Source organism: Neodiprion fabricii, chromosome 3 (genome assembly GCF_021155785.1).
Source record: "Neodiprion fabricii isolate iyNeoFabr1 chromosome 3, iyNeoFabr1.1, whole genome shotgun sequence".
Lineage (NCBI taxonomy): Eukaryota > Metazoa > Arthropoda > Insecta > Hymenoptera > Diprionidae > Neodiprion > Neodiprion fabricii.
Genome location: NC_060241.1, coordinates 40621913 through 40643048, shown reverse-complemented (window position 1 = coordinate 40643048; position 21136 = coordinate 40621913). Strand labels below are relative to the sequence as shown.

Genomic DNA, 21136 nt, shown 5'->3' with positions numbered 1-21136 from the left:
TTATACTTACGTACAGGTGAAATGCAAGCGAACACGTTTGGCTTGGATAACTTATTGACTGTACGTCACTGTAGATACCGCTCTGCTAGCAATGACCTTGCAGAGATAAGAATGTACCAAATTTAAACCTCCATTCGCACACGGTAGGCTATTTGTTGTTTATCTTGACGAGGTGGATTATATTAATTATAGCTGGAGTCTGATTGTCCAAGGTGGCAAATGAAAGTCGAAGTATAAACGTTATTCTAGGTATGCACAGGCACATCGTAAGCAGCACCAAACGCCGACAAGATGTACTTGCGCTGACGAATGCGCATTTAATATTAACACGCGGTTATGAAAGAAGACCGGAATATGGCGCAGCGACGCATCGAGCTCGCATCGGCGAGGCCAAGGGTTAGGAATGACCGTAGAATTGCTAAGGGGGTAGTGTGAAATTCCATCCGACACCAGTACCAGACGAGCCACAACCCATATCCGGGCTATTAAAAGCGGTCCCTCAGAACTCAGGGCATTATAATACAGGCTGTAGGTACTGGAGCTGCAATGGGAATCATATCTCTATTTACGAATTAAAATATCAGATTTCAAAATATTCCGCGTTGTATTTTATCAATATTGGCTCCTCCCACCAGTTTCTACTTCGTAGGAGGAACGCATTTAAGTAGGAGCCTCTTGTCATCCGCCCAATTCGTTCAATCGGTTCGCGCGCTTTTGTTCGCTCTATGAAAGCGCCGCAAAGAAAGCTTTTTCAAATCGGGTTAATTCCTTTGCCTATTTCCTGCGCCACTATTCAAGGTCGTAAAAATTGACGCGCGAGTTGTTAAGCCTTGCACCGTGGATTGAACGTACACACCGCATGCGTGATACACTATAAGTGAGATATCAGACTGGGACTATTGTCAATATTTCTTAATTAACTCGGTACGCGAGCATAGCAATAATTGGAAAAACAATAACAGAATTATATTGTAATTTTTTGTACAAATATTGTGGTTAATAATTTTCCTCAACATAATCTATTCCGATCGTGCCTTATATCAGTTCCTCCTTCTTTTAATTAATCATAAGACGCCTACGTCCTTTTTTTTTCTGCCAATCAGAATCAATATACAAAAGTTTTTTAACGGTGCTCGGGGTTACGGATTACGATTAAAGCTGCGGTTCGTGTAAACATTTTATAGATACACAGCTGGTTAGTTCGCGTACTGTACGACACGCGTGGTATCTTGTTGAGCAAAAATACACGTGCAGCGGCTTTTTAATTTAATTTGAAATAGTCGGAGCGAAGCAATTCCTAGCCGTAGTGTGCATCTGAAGATTTAGACATTGTATAAGAATTAACAAAGGCAGTCGCAGGAGGCACGAAGCTCAATCTACAGCGTGGAAAATGCACCGGTACAACGTTGCGCGTACAATATTAATGCATGGATTTGTGAATGGCTTCAGCCGCGCCGGGCGTTCGAATTAAATCGTGTCCCCGCAGCAGTCGTTGCAGATACCCGGCTTCCCTTGCATCTGTTTACGTAACCGGTTGTCACGGTGTACCGTACCTGTAATCCATAATCGCTCGGTTATGTGTTTTAGAGAAAATATCTAACTTGATTAGCACGTACTCACCTCCTCCTCCGCATATCAGAGAGCCCCGATCACCGCGCCATGTTGCGCTCATACGGTATCCGTCGAATTACCCCGTGTATAATATCAATATGCGTCACCTCCTTGTGACAGAAAATTCTAACGAGCTCATTCGTCCGTCTTGTTGTGCTTCTAAGCTTGATTACGTTACTCCGCCCTCCGGATTTTCCTTATTTCAAAATTGCGTTCACCCGTCATACTCCTTGTACGTATTTTTCTCTCCAGTTTGTGTCTGTATTCGAACATTTCGAATATTATACTTGTTGTGTTATTTTTTTTTCTCCGTTGGTGATGACACAGACCTCGCTTACCCCAGGGATTTAAGCACCGTGTTCGGTCCCGCAGGACGTTGACGAGGACCCGTCGTCCTGGCGGAGCTGTCAATTAAGAATTCAATTCGGCGCACCGAACTGCTGAATCGGCTTTTCCCGCATTACCGTTTCGCATGAAGTGGCATCGCTCGTCGTCTGGGCGCGTCGCACCGTTCCTGCCAAAATACCTCCGAGGACTTCGTAGAGGTTATAAACTCTATGCGGTCACGGCATAGTATACATACAAATTTAAAAATTATATTTATGCAAGAAAATAAGTTTCGAACGGTTCCTCAAAACAAAAGCCAAATTATCCGCAGTAGGTGAAGGCAAATAAGATAGTTATTTACAAAGTAACAAACATGTTACAGGCATACGTTGTACACGCTATATACAGAATATATCAACAGTTGTAATTAATCGACTTCCCGCGTCGCGGCAAACACGAGGATTGTTTAGAGAGAAAAACAAAATCGTTCGAAAACGTGAGGCGCAGGTAGAGACAAAAAATTGCCGTGCTGTGTCTGCCTCAGGGCTGAAGTAATAGTCGCGGCTAAGTAAGCGGTAACACGATCGCCGAGCGAGCGTCAGGCAACAGCGTTTAATCTCTTAATTACGGAAACCCGCGACGGCGCGGCGTGCCGGTTACAGTATAGGATCGCGTGCGAGAACGACCCGTAACCCTAGCTCACCTGCATCTTAACCTAAGCCTCCCATCCGGCTTGTTCGTTAAACATAATATCATCGCTGTCCCGAAGCTGGATTATTTACTCTCATACAGTGCAGAGTGAATTCCTAAAGACCGCACGTTCCGCCGTATGCTGGAATGCAATGCGCAAGCGATGCAATTCGAGAGCGGTTGTTTGCGGGATGACCAATCGTTATAAATTTCGAAGGTAATTCGCTGCGATCTACGAAACCTCCAAAATTTTATGCCGCATGCGCGTTCAATTTGAGCAGTCGACGGAACGGGTGGTCGTTAGAAGTTCACTCTGTGTAGGAGTATTGGAAATGTCCTCATGACGTAAGAGCCGGGTTGTTGGCGCCATTTTATCACATATTTATCATAAATTAATTAAAGATAATCAATAGTAAAACTGTTCTATTATCCACACGCGAAAAAAGACCGTCAACGGTCAGCTGTCAGCCTGGTTGCACTAGTTTGATTTTTTTCCACCAGGGTTGAGAGTCTGTAATTTCAATGTTCACATTTCCCACCATCCAAGCATTCTGATTGGTATGCAAAATTGCGTCAACCAATCAGAATGCGCAGATGGTGGGAAATGTGAAAAATGAAATTACAGAAACTCAACCCAAATGACACATTGCAAAGTGACAATTCCAATAGCATTAATGAAAATGCATTAGACCTCCGGTCGAACGGAACGAGAGATTAAAAAACTCGAAATAAAAAAAATATATATTTTTGGATCATTTTCGTTGAACTACATTGGAACCAACAGAGCTGAAGTCTGAAATAGGTCGATGTTGTCGTGCAACCGATATTCAAAACTCACCTGTTCAATGGAAGTCGACTGTTAATGAATTTGCCTTTGCACGCGCAGTGCAACGGCATCGTGCACCTTGGACTCCCTGCAGATGTTTCCATATATCGCGCACCTTCCCCGGGACTGCAAAGGATCGCGAATGCCAGATTCCGCGCCTCGTTACAGGGGTCGGTCGCAGGCTGCCTGCCGGCGTTCGCGGTAAAGAGGGCGCCTTGCCACCCTCCAAGGGCGCGGAGCCCGAGCTTCGCGTGTTTTTCACCGATTGAATCAATTAAAGAGTCGACCCAGCCAACGTCGCCCGCTCAGCGATACCCCGGCAAAAATATACCTATGTGTATAGATATAGAATGTTACGCTTCAGCCATGCATGTACGTTTGTTATACGCGACACATTGTTACGTGAATCGTGTACACACCATGTATACATGGGTTTATAGGCATATAATACATGGACACGAGAATTCAAGCTGTTTGGAAATAAACTTTCATATAGCGCGAGCGTGTTTAACGCCGTTTTCATGCGTGTTTTCCCTACACGAAATACCCGTTTCTGTGACGGCAGAGTGACTCTGCGAATGCGCATGCGCGTAGGAGTTAAAAATGGTCTTTTCCGTACTGCGCGAATGCGCTGTCGCGAACATGACATTACGCGACCCTAGCCTCAATTTCGTGTTTTGTGAAAAACTTGTAACATAATACTCTTGTTATGTAAAGAATCGCGTGCAAGAAGAATTCGTCTCCGGCTCAGTTACGACTCATATTGCAAACATAGACACCCGGCCCGAAAAGACTAAGTTTGCCTCCTTGTTACACAATATACTGTTGAATGTACACACTCATCATTGACAAGTTTTTCCCGCCCTTCCCTCTCACTTCTCTGCACGTAAGGTACACAACGCGTGACTAATTCATAACGTCATATGTTTTTCACTTCAAATTGAATTTCACTTACTTTCACTCGAGGGTTTTTGTCTTTCTGACTCCTCGTTAGATGTGAACGTATGTTGAAATTGTAATACCTACAGTGGTAATGCTACAGCGGGCAGCCTCGATGGTCGAACGTTTTTCTACACTGAAATTTACTACCGTTATACCGAGGTGTCTCGTTTTAGGAGCGTGCGGTAAAACTCGCGTTTTCAAAAAAGGGTTCTTCTATTTTGTATATACGTGTTCGGAAAAACGTTACGGGGCCCGTTTTTTGTTTCTCTGAAACAGTCGAGGGTGACAAAAACTGTGCTGAGAAAAAACAGTTAAGCAGGAAACCGTGAAAGGAAAACGGAACTCGAAGCCGATGTAGGAGGTATAATACAATACTTCGTGGAAACTGCAGCGGGTAAGCGTCGAAATGTCAAGTTACTTTGTCAAGTGGGTTTTTTACCCCGTTACTCGAAAATAAATACCCAACTCACCTCTATCCAATATAGCTGCAGGCTCTTATTTTTTTGAAACCTTGTAAAGTCGTAGGAAAAAATTGGAAAAAGAACTCCGTTACTTAAAAAGGTTACCTGACATGTTTTCTGTCGCTGCGTGATATTCGAACGTGACTCTCGAACCTTTACACAGCGCATGAAGCATTGTAATTTAGAAAGAAAAAAATTAAAAGGAGAATGCGTAGCCTCTCACAGATTTTCACGTTCATCGACGCGGCTCGTTGCCGAGTGTAGTTAATCTACAAAGTGCAGACTTATCATTACTCTCCTTCGAGTAATTGCGTAATCGCCATGTGGGTTTGTTATTTTTCATTTTACCACGTAGAATAGCTCACAGAATTATTCAGTTAATTTTTCGATCCTGTTCAAAGTCCAAACAGAGATTCCTGATATCGGGTGACTCAAGAATGTATTTACTGTGATAAAGCACGGCACTGTTACGAGGTTTGCACGAGTGAGGCGGTGTTTCTCTAATAAATGAAATGCCGGTAGCGGTTACGACTGAGTAAATACGATAAATTTTTATGACGCAATCGATCAGTATCACTCAAAGCAATTACCTCGAAACAAAATATGTCAAATCTCTCTCGTCTAATTGAATTCGGTGATAAAAAGCATCTCCTTTCGAGATAACGGGAGCACGTGGTGTAGGTATATAGTTGTAGTAGGTACAGATGTTATCAGAAACATCAATGATCCACTTTTGCATTAAAAGATATCTGTATTACTCGGGTAGCTAAAATTTGCTTTCATTCTGACGACATTCTATTATAAAAATGTTTTTTACTTGTACTGAAAGTTTAAATCGTGCTGGTAGAAATAACTCGGAAATGTTTCAGCACTCTCAAGCACTAAAAAACTTTCAATGTGACAAGCAATTTGTCGATTGACGATAATTCAATCCCATTTGCCAAACGATTAAAAATTGTATCAATTTTGATCTCTTGGAATAGATTGTACGCGTTCAAAGGCACCGTCAGTTATAGAAAGTTGAGGGAGCCGATGGACGATAAATAGTAACATTTCACATCTTTCGTCGGTTCCTATCGCTATTTCGACGCTGTACTATTGCGGTAAAACATGAGTCGTAGAAAAGAAAGATTCACCTACTACAGAATAATGACAACGCTGCCTAAACTAACCTAGAGTGTTCACGCGTTTGCAGGGTGTTGCAAAGGTGATAACACTATTTGTCATCATAATTCTGCGACTGTTATCACGCCTAAGTAGTGCCTAAGTGCTTTTATGTATTCAGCAAAAATACGGAAACAGAACTGAAGAGTAAATATTTTCCATTTACCGTTTTCTGCGCTGTAGGAAAGAAGCCTGTTCAAACAGAGAATTGGGGCACGGCCAGAATAGAGTTCGTAACAAGATAAGAAATTCTTGAAAAAAAAAAAAAAATCATGAACGCCAACCCTATAAGCGCGAGATAACAGGTTGTAATTCATTCCTATTTGTGTTTCATATTTCTGCGAATCTTTTATATTCCGGATTCAACTCCAGTAGAGCTCTGTCTGTGTCAGTCAAGAAGGAACAGGCTTGGACCACGGCAACGAATTGTCTCAACTCTAAGAAGCAAGTAAATCGTAACTGGTGCAGTGAAAGAAGTACAGTTCGGGTTTCGATCGACCATAAACTATAGGTAGGTATACAGTAAAAACAGAAATTGGTCGTCCGCGAAAATTTAGCTTAAACACCCATTTTAGCATGGAAGTTTCGTGTAAAAATACTCTTATTCGATACCCCAATATACCGACTCATTGTCAGTGATTATTTGCCTATCGTAAAATCATGGGAAGATGACTTGATTCTCGATTGGCAAGACTGATTGTTAAACGTAAGTAGCTTTGACCTCGTATTTCCAACGTGGGAAAAACCGACGGCCGCGGATGGTGGATATACAAGAATACTCAATATTACCGGAACCCCACCGACCCTGGACGAACGCCTGGCGCATGTCTAAACCTATCGGCCATTTCTTCATCGTTTGTTACCGCAGCCTCGATTTCTTTGGGGGCGTAACGCGCCAGCGCCTAGAGCTGACTTCCAAGGGGTGCGTCGCGACGCCGACGTCGCTGTCGCTCCGAGAACGTTGTGCACAATGCGAGGAGATACGAAGGCTCATTTTTATATTTGCCCAAGGATAATTAAATGAGATTGGAATTTATTGCAGGATCCGAATTGAGTGACGTTCAATTCTATGATTAACGCGATTCAGCGGTCGCAGATACCTACCAATAAACGTGAAATCGTATGATGTGAGCGGTGACTGATTTTTTTTTTTTTTTTTTACTCTAAACTTATTTGTTCGATTGCTTTGGCTAGCTAACTTAACTTGACAATACGTCATCGTATAGAGACGGTTGCCTATAAAGGTCACTAAGATTGAATGAATACTGTACCCAGTTTGTTCTGAAAGATTCGCACAATTTCAATCACGAAGTGGAATTTATAATGCGTGATAAAGAGTTTACGTTTTTAAGCGTGGATGTGCAAGAGAAAAAGATTCTCATGCCAAGTGTGTAAATTACAAGCTTTCAGGAATCGTGCAACAAGTGCATGTCTGCATACGTGTTGGTATTTTGTAGAAGACAATTCTTGATAGTTTATATATCGTAGATAGTTCATTCTTATGTGTGTACTTGACAAGAATTATTACACATACCTGTTATTACATACGGTAAGATGGATATGGTTTACTGTTGGTGCCAATATAGCCGAAGAGTAAGATATGGAACGGAGGAAAACTCGTGCCGGATGTTAAAACTGACTGTGGATAATAATAAAATTTTATAACTACCGCTGCGGTGAACCAAAATTCGTTTCACAAAATACCACAATGAAACTATCTCAAGGATGTTCCTATACTATACAGCTTCTGGAAATAAGGGATCAGCTTCCAGTTTAGCTTTTGCCCTACGGCTTAAGTTTCACCGTTCGACCGTCCTGTAAATTGTACAGGTATACCGACGTGCAAAGTTTTTATTTTTATTGCTTTATCCGATTTTGACAACATTGCCGTTGTGCTTTGTGCGTTGTTTCTGTGGTCCCGAAACTGCAGGTATTTCTTCTTGCTGCCGGTTTAGTAGGTGTGCTTTTTTTCTTTTTCTAGTCAGCCAAAGTGATTTCTAAATTTTCCTTTTCGTGGCCAAAAAAAGTGCGAGTTTTTGTACTGTTGGGTAATTGGGAAAAAAAAAAAAAATGTATTCCTGCATCGATTCTTTGCCTGCGTGATGAAATTCTTGGTACGCGTGATAACGTTGCAAAAAATCAGCAGCCTCAAATGGTGGGTCGTGAATGTGTGCGATGCTTAACAACGTGATACAGTATTTCAATAATTACGCTTCGACTTATACTGGTAATTAAATACGCGTATCCGTGTTGTTTGATACAACTCGCGCGCGCGGATAGCGCGTTCCTAAATACCTGTACTTACATTATCATTCGTGGATACAAAATGAAATGCAATAGAACAGACATATTTATCTCAAATTAATTAATTTCCGATCAGTGTATAATTAATTGTGTCAGAATGCTAGACCGTTTATCACGCGTTGAAGATGTTTTTATTTTCGTTATTTTCAAACGAACCATTTGTATTATTGAAAACAACCGATAGAGAAATTTTTTATTGAATGGATATCTACCGTTTATTTTACGAATACATGTGTTCATCGATTCATTATTATATTTAATTTAATGTAAGAACAAAAAAATTTTCAATCAATATATAATCTTTAATTGAACTAGCAGATTATAACGGAAATCTGAAAATATACGATTTTATCGGCAGAACATAATAACCTAGAATCGTTACGGTGATGGATGATATTATGTACAATGCGAGTTACCCTAACGTCTAAGTAAATGATATTGAATCGTAATCTGAGCAAGCCAGAATCGGTCTCAATGATTGGCGATTAGATACGATTGCCAATTTAACGCGTCATGAAATTGTACCAAACATTTATTTGGGTTTGAGTTTCCGAATTCTCGAAACTAATACGAGATAGCTTCAATTACATATTACAAAACGTACAGATTTAATCATGCTATATGTATTTCTTGTACCAAAAAAACCTCGCGTGCTTGAGACCCACAAGACAAATCAATGATTTAACGAGTTTCGGGCTAACTGATTACTGAATCAAGATCCAGTTCATTAGTAAAAAGCAATCGACGACCGTCACAGAGAATTGAACAAGTTCCTATATTCCGGTAAAGCGAGTCTCTTGCCGTGTCAAGTTTCCAAACTTGATAACGCTTCAGAAAGCTTGCCATTCTATTATTTTTTTTTTGATTTTTTGAACTAATGGAAGTAAATAAATTTTTCCAGAAAATCAAACATAACCTGACTGAATCTGTATTTTCCCTGATAGAATATTTGATAAAAAGAAAAAAAAAAAGAAAAAAACAGCCGAGGTTGTGGTAAGTGTTAGACATGTAACGATGTCAAATAATAATCGTTTTCACATACGTTGGATCACTTGATGCGTTTCCGTTGTAGATGCTAACAACTCATAACAAACGAGCTTGTCACAGCGGACATTATCATAAAAAGATCAGAGTCGGTAAGAAGTAATTATTCTTAATTATGCGCTTGAAGAATTGCCTCATTACATTATGTACGATGTTACATAGCGACGACGGTGCATGTCCTGCACGATAAGGCAGCGTTTCTCCGGAATACGGTATTAAATAGATACCGATCAGTCACACTCGTATAGTACCAATACTCAGTTTCCTGTTGTTTTTCCTCCTTCCACCGATTATTCAATTTCCGAGTCACATTGAAACGAAAACCGTCATTTTTTCAACCGACACGTTTTTTCCGCACAAGAAAATGCGCATGGCTCGCTGAATTGCACTTTCACTGATTCACCTTTGACAAGCGAGTGTCTTGTATCACCCGTTGTGATTTCCCAAGACCATCGAAAAGGGCCGAATCTTGGGTTATTCAAGGTGTCCCCTACTGTCGAAAATCTGGAGCAGCCTCTTGAGGGATATTTTGAACTGTTCGTTAGCGTACATTTTGCGTTTTTCACTCACTATGTGAGGGTCAGTGAGTATATCGGTGCTGGTCGAACCCTCGGCGGTGATAATTGGCAGCAGGGTGAACGCGACCAAAACACTGTAGGCGCCACGCTCCTCCATTTCCTCCATCAGTTCTTCCTTCGTCGGCGGTTTCGTTTTTACTTTGAGTTTCTCAAGGTTTAAAACCAACTCGCGGTGATAATGCTGTATCAGCCTGTTGACATTGTGCAAACGAACCTCGTCTGTGGGCGTTGAGAATAGAAAATGCTGTAGATCGATCACTGGCGAGGCGAACACGGAGTTGGCAAAGTCCACCTGGAATTCGGAATGCTTTGATCAGTTTGTAATCGTGGGGGATCAAGACTTGGAACAAAACATTACGGAAGCAACGAGGTTCCAGTACGTTGCGTGATAAAATATTAAAAGTAAATAATTCCGCAATCACTGTATTGATCTGTCGTGCGATAAATTATACGAATTTTATCAATTTCGACATTGAGAGGCAGTGGCTTCATAACTATATCAAGAAATTGTCATATTATTGGGCACTTGCAGCTTTATCTTGATACCGATTGATTTGAGGACGTTGTTGTACGAGGTATATATGTAATTCCCACGTAGGCGTTCGGTATGTGAAAAGTTTAAAGAATGTTAATAGTTTAAAAGGTCATTTGTTCGAACGTAAAGTAAGAAAGAAAAATCAGAGTTTGATTCAGCGGTGAACGAGTTGCCTGAAAATTTTTACCGAGCTGAAATATTTGGCTCGAAATCGTTGACCAGAAATTATTTTTCAATCAACATTGTTATTACGTAGAGCAAGTGTTGACAAATTACAGCCACATGAAGACACATGACGTAAGCAGGTTAAAGCTCCGGTAATCAACTTCATTGATAAATAGTTGGCTGATGGATTGAACTCAGATTAAGACGCAAATATAAAATTTATTATCGAAACTGGGTTCAAGTAATGCGAGAGAATTTAGTTTGGGCAGTTTATCGAATATCTACGTATAATTAATCTATTTTTAATGAGTTGTTTTATCACTTGAAGTTTCTCGGTAATAAAAATCGTTGAGCTTTTCATTTATGCCGAAGGAGGAACCGATCACTCAGGATTGAGGAGATTATTGGAGTTGATTTAGTGAAAAAAAATGCCTTTCTGTATTAACGAAAAGTTTTATCATTATTTTCTTTTTATTTGCCCCCAGCTTATTTTTCTATCGATCATCGGTTTTTGCAACGGTACGATACGCACGTCGTAATATATGACCGGGTGTAAGCTGTATCATCGCAATCTCTATCAGTGATGAGAAGGTGTATCTTTGACAGATCTAAATTTAATCGGCGTAGATTTCCTAACAAAGCCGAATCAAGATTCTTCCTTTGCTTTTGTTGGAAAGGCTTGCAAAAATCTTAAAAATAATAAAGATAACTCCCATTTTTACTCCGTATCGAGCTGTTATAGACAGAATCTGGACCGTTTGAACCCAAACGCGAATATATGATACATACAATCACGTCAAGAGCTTACATGTAATTCACATCTGTAACTACTATGAGGATAAACTGCAAAAGTGCTGAGGAATTGGGAACGCACCTCGTCAATATGTTTCTCGATAACTTGAGATCGCGCCTAACCAACCAAACGGCAAAACAACCAAATAGCCAAAACGCTATTCCAGTTTCTTCTCGCGATTGCTGGATAATTTAGGTTACGGTAAACAGGTTTCGACAGATTGCCAAGCATGACTCAAAATTGGAGTTACGTTTGAGGTACCGATAACAGAAGTGAAGTAATAAGTGTCGTTCTGATTTTCCCCTCTCGAAATGAACGTTTCGTTATCGAATCAATTTAGCGTGATAAATATAGCAGCAAACCTTCCAAAGATTCAATCGTTATTAATACGACAAAGTATCGCTATTGACTACACAACTTCAGAGAATAACGATGAGCGGGATAAATTTTTTTCTTTTTAAATCGAACTTGGAGTTGTCGCTCGTTTGCTTTTCACATTAATCGACGGACTCGGGATTGGTAAGAATAAGCTTCCTGCACTCAAAGAAGATGAAATTGAAACTTACAAGCAAAGCTTCCTCGACGCGACTGGTCTTACTATTGTACCGGAACATGAGGTTGTTGTACCAGCAGCCGCCGTGATTAAGAACATTGAACTTAGACCCCTCTCGCGAAATAGCAGCATTGACTCGGGGTAACAGAGTATCTCTCAGGGCTCGTATTCTGTCCGCATACTTGTCACCGAAATTCGACCAAGTCGCTACTTCGTCAGCAAGATCGGATACCGTGCTGGACACCAAATCTTTGGTCATTGAATTGCCTTCCTTGCACCATCTGTTATGATCGAATGGATTCATCGACGATTTGTCCTGTAAACCGAGAATTGAGTAGATAAGACCATCGTTAGAATTCAATCGGTGGACTGACGACATTCGAACCAAATACTGCACGAAGACAATGTACCTTTTCGTAAAGCGCTACTGAGCCGGCGTGAAGAGCGGCCATCGACTGCATAACCAGCATGCAATGATTGAAGTCCAGTCCTCGTTGACGGTCCATTTTCCCCCTGACAAAGTCACTCTTCGTAAGATCGTCCATTACTATCAGAGCCCGTGGTGATTTCTCGGAGTAAAAGCACTGCGCGGTCAGTGCGAACAAGCCCAAAATTTTCGTGATGGCAGGCAGGGTAACCGAAAGTGCTGTTACCTCTTTGTCAACCTCCTTCGTATAAGCGTGACAAAAGTTTACTCAGCGTCACCGAGCTAGTTAGTTTTTACACACTTTATGCACGCTAGGGTGGTCTTTGAAAAGGTCATTCTTGAATTTCGTTCAGGGTGCCTGCCAAATCGGCTCAACATCATTCAAAAATAATTCCTTAATTTTTTTAGATTTCTATCTCAACTCTAACCCGTGCCTCAAGAGGGTGGATTTCCCAATTCGACCCTTTCGGGGGCATATCAAATCCACCGAACAGATTTAGATGAAATTTAGTACAGGGGGATTTTTGGGTCGCTGATTACGAATCTGAACTCAAAATTTGAAAATTCAATGTGGCGGATCCAATATGGTGGACCCAAACTCCGAAAGTCACTTGATATTGCCATATCGGATCCACCAATGTGAATTTTGTAGTTTCTAGTTTAGATTCGTAATCAGCGACCTCGAAAACCCCCGAGTACCGCGTTTTATCGAAATCAAATGACATTATGGATTTCGCTTTACCGTATTGAATCCGCCACTTTGAATTTTCAAATTTCGAGTTCAGATTTGTAACCAGTGACCCAACAAACCCCCATCTACCAAATTTTTTCTAAATCCGTTGGGTAGATCTGATGTGCCCCTGAAAGGGTTGAATGGAATCCACCCTCTTTGGGGTACGAGTTAGAGGCGTGATAAAAATCAGAAAAAATGAGAGAATTATTTTTGAATTACGTGAAGCCAAATTGGGGGGGGGGGGGGGGGTACGGTGATCAAAATTCAAAAATGACCCTTTAAAGGACCACCACAATGCACACAATGCATAGTAGTGAGCTTTATTTAACTTCGTGCAAACCTGGTGCAGTTCTGTGAATTCAGTCGGTTTCGGCAGCAGTTTGATGATCAAGGATCGGGTCTCCTGTGGCTTGAAGTCCAGGATGTTTCTGCTCCGTGGACGTCGCTTGAACTCGACGGAGACGCGGTACATGACGGTACTGTGGGCAGAGCTGGGAAGCCTCATCAACGTCACATCGTGTTTCATTACTCTGATTGTGGGGTCGCCCTCCCCGCTCTGCATACAGAGCTGGAGGAAATCTTCGTCCAGCCATTCCGGGATGTCAAAGTGCCTGCGGGGAGAAAAACATTAGACATCAATGAGGGACAATCTTATGTACACTCCGTACTAGACTTGGAACTTGGAAACGGATACAATTTTTTACCGTCAATTTGGATGACGCGTATGAAGCACTGTCGCTTTACGTAACCGACTTCCTAAACTTTATTTCGGGAAGATGCAACTTTTTTTCCGTTACTTGGCTGTAAAGTACCTACACAGCTAACTACCTGAATTTGCACAGCCCAATTCTCTTGGAAACCGTTTGTCGTGAGCATCTGCTTCTGCTTTCATACGCATAAATTTAGTTCTTATCGTGTATCATCTTTTACCGAAAGCTGAAGTAAGATTATTCAATGCTGATCGGTGATTTTTACAACTGTAAATAACTGTATGTAGACCTTGAGCATCGGTTTCTCCCAGTTTTCCTGAAGCTATTATGCTTACTACAAGTAAAGTTTGAAAATTCTAGAAGATAATTCTTACACCTCACACAAATAAAGCAGATTCAATGGCTTTATCTTGAGAGTCGAGATTTACCTTGCCATGACAAAAATATTATAACCTACCCCGCATATTTGAAATTATTCGTCCCTAACCTAAGTGTATATAAACGTAATTCTAGGCAACATGTGTGCGATTTCCATCTTTGAATATTTTTGTATGACATGTGTTTTGCAATTTTGATCATAATGTAGACATGTGATCTTCTTTTGAAGAATTCGTGTAAATAAAATTCCAACCCAAAATTGTCAAACAATTATGCTTTCGAGCTATTTTCTTTCGAGCACATCCGGGGAATCTGCCACCAAATTTCAAGACTGTCTCACTCCTCAAAAATCTGTACTAGGTGTTAAAAAATTAAATATTCAGTTGAACCAGTATTAAAATATTATTTTCACAAATTAATTCTTCCTCTTTCATTTTATTCTCACTGCAAAATGTACAAGTCATATGATTTCCGGGCATGTTACGTATTATCACTATTTATGTCTGAGTAAATATTAATCGAAGAATAAATATAACCGTAGAGTTTTTCAGTTAACCGCGGAAATATCTTGAATATCTTACATACCTACAATCATAGTTCGCATCCAAACAGAGGGAACAAATTAACGCTCGGTACCTATACCTACTCACGGCTATTGTCGGTGGTGGTTTTGAAAAAACATGTAATTCTTCGAAAGTTATAAAATCTACTTTTTCACTCTAAAAAACTTTACATCCAGCTGAACTTGCAATTAAAATCGTACGGGCTGCTAAGCTTTGCAACATGATAGAAAAATTTCCAGAGATATAATTTATGTGCATATTTCAAAGTGGCAATCTCCTGCCGCAGCATCATCCTCGTGCTTGGAATCGCAGAATATACATTGCGTGGGATTATTTCCGTGGCTATTCGTGGACGGGTAATTTTTCACCACCCCTTGAGACTGCACATGAATAACATAGTGAACTGATTTACGTGTTTAAAAACGCGCGCACTCACTTAGATCCACCGTTGGCGTGTATTCGTAGCTCAACCTGCATGCTTTCTCCTTGAATGCGTTAATTCGTTTTGCGTTGGTCCCTGACGCCGACTCTCTTTAATTTTCACAGCCTCTCGCAGGGATTTTTTAAACGCCGCACCACTCCGCACCTCCGTGTTCTGATCACTGAAGCGACCGAGTAGTTCAGGGATCGACGATCTCTGCGCTATTAAGACTCGGCCATGTCCTGTCGCCCCTCGGGCCCAAATTCCATTTACGATAAGCCAAGGTATACCGGCGGTCAGTACATCGCCCGATTAGATAAAACCCTCTCTCTCGTTCCCGCGCTGGCGATCACCAATCGATTATCCCATTGTCAAAAGGGTTCCCATCACCGCGGCGAGTGATCATTAGTGAAGAATGTGGATGAGTTAGTTGAGCGATCAAGTTTCGCGGGAATTAGAAATTCATGCTAAGGAAACGATGCGGGCCGTTATGCTGAGCGGAGAGATGGTAATCCTTTGCCCGATGATGCCATCACGGTTTAACGTGATCGGTGATAATCGATCCAAGATAATTTAAACCGACGACATATTTTCCGGTGCTTCAAAGCACGCTCGGCCTCTGCACGGTCAAAAAATAGCTATGTAGTAATAACAGCATTTCTCGTTGTGCGTAAAACGAGAAGTCTCGCTTTCTTCAATGTTTACGATCACGTAATGTCATCTTTCAAAACCCGCGCGCTTAGCAATATCTAGGATCCTCATTATCGTTAATTCAAATTGTCGACTTCGTTTTGGGGGCCCATTTTGACCTAAATCATAATATCGTTGCCACGATATTCTATAGCGATTGAGCTTAACACATGATGACTGATAAGTCGAGGAAAACAACAAAAAAGTATAACGCCAAACAAGTAAAACTACTCTGTACAGTGTGTAAAGTGTACAGTCAGAGTTACGAGGCTTCTTTAGGTGCACCGACAGAAAGATTAGATTTCAATAACGGCCAACTTCGCAGGTGCGATTATGTTCAGCTGTTACAAGATTTACCACCATCGAAGATTTCTTCTCGAGAACTACCTAGGGTCTTCGAACAATCGTCTCTTCGGCGTTTCAATTCATTATCCTACAAAACCTACTAGAGTTTATTGTAAAGAAAGAATAAAATACGAATTACAGATTTCGTGTTGCGATTAAGATCGAAATTGACGAAAGTTCATTGAGCTGAGATATCGAATTGTTCAAGGATAGTAGTAATACGCAGGGAAAGGTCGATCAATATCAGCGGTTTGCTAATATTTACCAGAGACTGAGATATGGGAAATTCCCGATATTGAACGAGCGTACTCCTTGTTGTTTCTCTCTTGAATAATTCGCTCAAGATACATGGCGAGGTCGTGAGAGGCTGTAGATAAGAAGCATAAGAAAGCTAGCTAAAACAATAATACTTTATTATTCTGGATATTATCGCGGTAAAGATGTGCAAGAAGTCTGTGTGTACACAACTATGGCACCGTAAACAGTGACTCCATTCTTGAGGTTGTGTCATGCAGGCCTGCAATAGTTTTGTGTTCAGGTGTACCAGTGTGAGTTGATTCGCATGAACATCGTGAGTTTAAAACAGCGCCAGCGGCCTATATAAGCAAATCAGACTTGAGTGGAGCTTCATTGATTCAATTGGTCGGTCGTCGAGTCCCATGGATGACAGTTACTATTGTTTTACTTGTCAGTTGTAATCCCAGAGGGGTGACGCGTCTCGATCGAACTTTCGTTGTGGTGAAAAGTGTTGCCGAACCTTCCAAGTCGTTAAATACTTATAAGAGTGGTAACAGTGAACGATGATCCAAACGGAGCAGGACGAAGCTTTCTACGAAGAAGTGCTAAAGAACTACTTTAGGGATCCGACAACGAAAGTGCGGTCAGTGAAGCAAGAGCGAGCGACAGCGAAAGGTGAAAATTTCCTCAGCGACATGCTGCGCATCGGGGTTGAGCTCACGAGGAATTCATCAACTCAGGATGACGCCGGCTGCCGAATATGCGAGAGGCGAAGTTTCATCTCGAAGCATGAACCGGTGGGCGATTCCAGACTAGTGAAAATGGTCCAAGAACAGCAGCTCTTCACTGTCGAGCTCAGTATCCTCAAGAACGTCCTCCCACGGATCGAGACCGCACTCGGGATTCGACTTGGCCCAAAGCTGGTTTACGGAAGAGATGAGCCACCTAGGGTTATTATTATGGAGGATCTGACACCGGAGGGATTTCACGTTAAAGACAGACAGGAAGGACTATCGATGGCTCACGCTACTATGGCTATCAAGAATCTCGCCAGATTTCATGCTGGATCTGTAGCTCTGGCGGAGGAGGTATGTATCATTACGGCACGTGACAAAAGTCACAGCGGTAAATTTCCGTCAATTAGTACCAAAATAGTTCGAAAGAGTCATGGAACCTGAAGAGGTCAGATAATTGTCTTTTGATCGTTCCAGAACCCCGCAGCAATCAGGCGTTTCAGGCAGGGAATTTTTGACTCAACAACACATCCAAACTTCTACACCCTGGCTATTAACAGTCTGATTCGTTTGCGCGAAAACGCGCAGACGTGGTTGGACGAGGACTGTATTTTAGCCGCGAAGAAGTTGAAGAATGTCATTGGATCGTTGAAGCAGAGGATTCAAGACGTTTACAAATACGATCCGGAGGAGTTCTGTGTTCTTAATCACGGCGACGCCTGGGTCAACAACATGCTCTTCGTTGAAGATAGATCGGGCAAACCGATTGAACAAGTTTTTGTACGCATACTTTTGGTAATACGGCAAAGATTAGCTAAAAAGGGTCTGACAATGGCACACTTCAAACTGCAGTATTTTGGGTTGTCATTCGAAACAGTTGCGCTGAGAACAAAAGTCATCCAAATACCGTGAAAGATCGTAATTTTGAAATTACGTTTCCAGGTCGATTACCAAATGGTTGGCTATTCCTCGCCAGCGATCGATCTCTTATACTTTCTCGGGATAAATCCGGCGCTCAAGATTCGCGGTCCAGGTGAAACGGAGCTTTTGGAAACTTACCTGGAGACGCTTACACTGAACATGAAGAGGTTAAGGTGCAGGACGGAATCGCCGACAATGGAGCAATTGAAGGAGGCCATGTATCGTCGACGAGTCTATGCTGTGGTGTCGGGACTCTTTCTTCTCCCACGGATGATGCTGGATAAAGCAGAGATTGAGAGTATGGATCAGCTCTTGAAGCACGGCACGTTTAGAACAAACGCGTATGCAAAGCCGAACACGATTCGAATGATGAAACGAATACTTCCGCTCATGAACGAAAGAGGATACCTCGATGCGTGAACTGCACTCTTACTTTCAATCTTCAATATTGTTACGTTGCGTTTTTTCGATTCGAAATGCGTCAGCCAAACCAAATCCATGGACCTGTCAATTGATTTATATGTAAGATTACGGAAATCTTTCCAAAAATTTAAAAAAATTTTACTAATATCAACGTACGAGAACGTTTGATCTTGAGTAAAAACTAATTTAAGTATTGTTATTTTTTTACTATCCTATTATGATTATTTTTTGTTTCTTAGGAAGAGAAAGAACTTTATCGTAAATGAATCTATTGTTGTAAATGGTTTGGTCAATTGATTATTCTGAAATAAAGATTGGTCGTTTGGTCTGATATCTAGATCAAATAAATGGAACTAACAACCAGCGTATAATAAGTTGTGCATGAAGGGAAAGCACACACAAGTTTGCTATATGAATATTAGCAAAGCCATCTTATTGTTTTCATATTTCTGTACCTTGATGGGCGCGTAGCGATACAACCTCGTTAATGGATGATAAGGATCACAAGTGGTCCGATAAGAGTGGCTGACAGTTCTGGGCGTCATGGGTGCTTGTATAGTCCAAATTCCTCAATAGAGCGTGACTTTACTTGATGGTTGATACCCAATTGAAAACTTAGGTCAGTGCAGGCAGAGGGACTGGTACTCAGAGTAAAACTTCGAGAGACCAAGTAGATAGCTTCAGTAGCTATTGTATAACGTTATAAACTACGATATTGCAAATCATCACAATATTCCTAGTTTCTGATAGAAGATTTCGGGGTGAATAAAATAATCTGCATCCCAGTGTCTTAGCAGTGCCTACATGGTGTTCTTAGCTAGATTTCTCCTTGGGAAGGCCTGGTCCCGAAGTGACCGTAGAGAAACTGCAGACCCAACGATAGGAACGATGATTTAGAACAGGGCAGTAAAGCAGTAAACCAGTGAAGCACCAAACCAGTAGGTCATTTTAAGGTGAGCTCGAGGGTTGCCTCAGTAACCTACATCATGAACGGAGAAATTGTTGTGGCAGGCTCTACCGATTGGTGGGGCAGATTTTTTCACCGAGAACGGATTACATTGTTCCTTCATTCTTCCCTCGCCCCTCTTCTTCTTCTGATTTCATCGTACTTTCCATAAGGTTCCTCTCTTGCCAATTCCTCTTCCTCTCTGTCTTCTTCTTTTTCATGAACGACGACAGGAGAAAGGTGATTTCTCCCGCTTTCATTTTCCAAGGATGTGATTTACAACTGAGAGAGTGAACTCTGACTCGCTTCTGCACCAGTCCTGCGGCTGCTACCGGTTCCACGACGTGTACAAGTCTGCATAGGGTGGCACAGTACATTGTTGAGAACAGTAGCAAACGTGCCTTGGTAAAGCGTGTAGAGTTGGAGGATTGAAGGCGAGGAGTACGCCTCTCAAAACAGTTGTAAATCAACCCCCGATCGTGGGATGGAGGTCATCGTCAATGGCCTTGATCAAGCTCGGTAGGAAAATTGGAATGGGTCTTCGGGTTCGGTTATACCGGTGAAAGTATCCTGCAGTGGGTTACTCGGTCACGGCGTGGTGAGCCGAAAATTCCGGTAGCCGTTTTCCTCTTCTTCATTAGTCACGACGTTTACCAGACGACAAAGCGGCTACGCTCAAGAAGATAATTCCTCACCGTCCCCTGCGCATTTTCTCTTCCTTATCCCTACCCTTTGCAGCATGGTACGAGAAACGCTGAGACTCCGAGACTCGGCGCCTCTTCTGCAGTCGATCGTAAACCGAAATGTTAGGAAAGAATCCGTGCAATCCCTAAATCTCGGAATTCATCTCGTTTATCCATAGCTCACAGTCACCGAGGATCGCAGGATCTTTGGACGAAGACAATTTTTCCAACTTAGATACGTCTGTCGTTTGTCTCCGCCTTGAAAAGCCTCGAGGGCGAAGATTTACCCCGGGCAGTTATTATTATTAATCAGCAGAGATCAGGCTTCGGTCGTTTCAGCCATAATATACCTAACTCGGTGACAATGTGTGGAGAAATGTTATTCAACCAGGTGTCCTTAGAGGGGTGGCTAAGGGAGAACGAGAAGCCGGGGGTGGGGACGCCGCTGCGGAAAGGAGAGACGTTGACGGATTCGCCGAGGAAAATTGAATCGGACTGAAGAGTCGAGTGACAAATCGAGGATTAGTCTCTCTTGGTAAAAATCCGAGGCGGGGAGACGCGGAGTTTCAAGTCCAACCCCTGCGCACCTGTAGATCCTTTAGTCCTCGCTAAGGCGGGTTTATGAAAGGTGGAAATATGTCTTCTTTAATTGTCTCCTATGAACCCCGAATGAGCCACATTCAATCTTTTCATCCATGCAGTGCAGGCTTAAGCCAAGACATCCCTCTCTTCCATCAGGCGAGTGCCTGGAGAAGTGCACGTTCTCTCATCTTAAGAAAAATTCTTCACGTGAGAACAGTGAATTGTCGGAAGTCCGATTGTTTTCTGTTTTAAGGAAAGAAAAAATAAAGAAAAAAACATCGAGTGTTTGGAATCTGTAAGAAACATCATTTCGTAGACTAATTAAAATATACGAGAAATGTTATGCTGTT

The 21136-nt window shown here is 41.8% G+C and overlaps 2 protein-coding genes across 3 annotated transcripts; one reads left to right on the top strand and one right to left on the bottom strand.

The window, feature by feature from the left end:
- The first annotated feature begins 6405 nt into the window (after positions 1 to 6405).
- Positions 6406 to 18906, top strand: LOC124177790. 2 transcript variants are annotated; one of them, XM_046560598.1, is made up of 4 exons: positions 6406 to 6532; positions 16787 to 17585; positions 17709 to 18011; positions 18174 to 18906. In XM_046560598.1, exons 2-4 carry the CDS (start codon positions 17061 to 17063, stop codon positions 18570 to 18572), a joined length of 1227 nt encoding a protein of 408 aa, XP_046416554.1. In that variant the 5' UTR covers positions 6406 to 6532; positions 16787 to 17060; the 3' UTR covers positions 18573 to 18906. The 2 variants fall into 2 exon arrangements, with proteins under 2 accessions (XP_046416554.1, XP_046416555.1); XM_046560599.1 differs by having other exon boundaries at positions 6408 to 6532; positions 16799 to 17585.
- Positions 7525 to 15435, bottom strand: LOC124177789. Its single transcript, XM_046560597.1, has 5 exons — positions 15241 to 15435; positions 13494 to 13764; positions 12404 to 12661; positions 12007 to 12309; positions 7525 to 10239 (listed from the first exon to the last, which is right to left on the bottom strand). Exons 1-5 carry the CDS (start codon positions 15279 to 15281, stop codon positions 9844 to 9846), a joined length of 1269 nt encoding a protein of 422 aa, XP_046416553.1. The 5' UTR covers positions 15282 to 15435; the 3' UTR covers positions 7525 to 9843.
- Positions 18907 to 21136: the final 2230 nt, after the last annotated feature.

What these genes read in the sequence shown, in the direction of transcription:
- LOC124177789 (XM_046560597.1), bottom strand. Translation starts at nt 15,281, where the DNA reads ATGCAGGTTGAGCTACGAATACACGCCAACGGTGGATCTAA. An exon ending in CACGCCAACGGTGGATCTAA is followed by an intron (nt 13,765 to 15,240) that starts GTGAGTGCGCGC and finishes TTCTCCCCGCAG; the next exon opens with GCACTTTGACATCCCGGAAT. An exon ending in AATTCACAGAACTGCACCAG is followed by an intron (nt 12,662 to 13,493) that starts GTTTGCACGAAG and finishes GCTTATACGAAG; the next exon opens with GAGGTTGACAAAGAGGTAAC.
- LOC124177790 (XM_046560598.1), top strand. Translation starts at nt 17,061, where the DNA reads ATGATCCAAACGGAGCAGGACGAAGCTTTCTACGAAGAAGTGCTAAAG. An exon ending in CTGTAGCTCTGGCGGAGGAG is followed by an intron (nt 17,586 to 17,708) that starts GTATGTATCATT and finishes TGATCGTTCCAG; the next exon opens with AACCCCGCAGCAATCAGGCG. An exon ending in AACCGATTGAACAAGTTTTT is followed by an intron (nt 18,012 to 18,173) that starts GTACGCATACTT and finishes TTACGTTTCCAG; the next exon opens with GTCGATTACCAAATGGTTGG.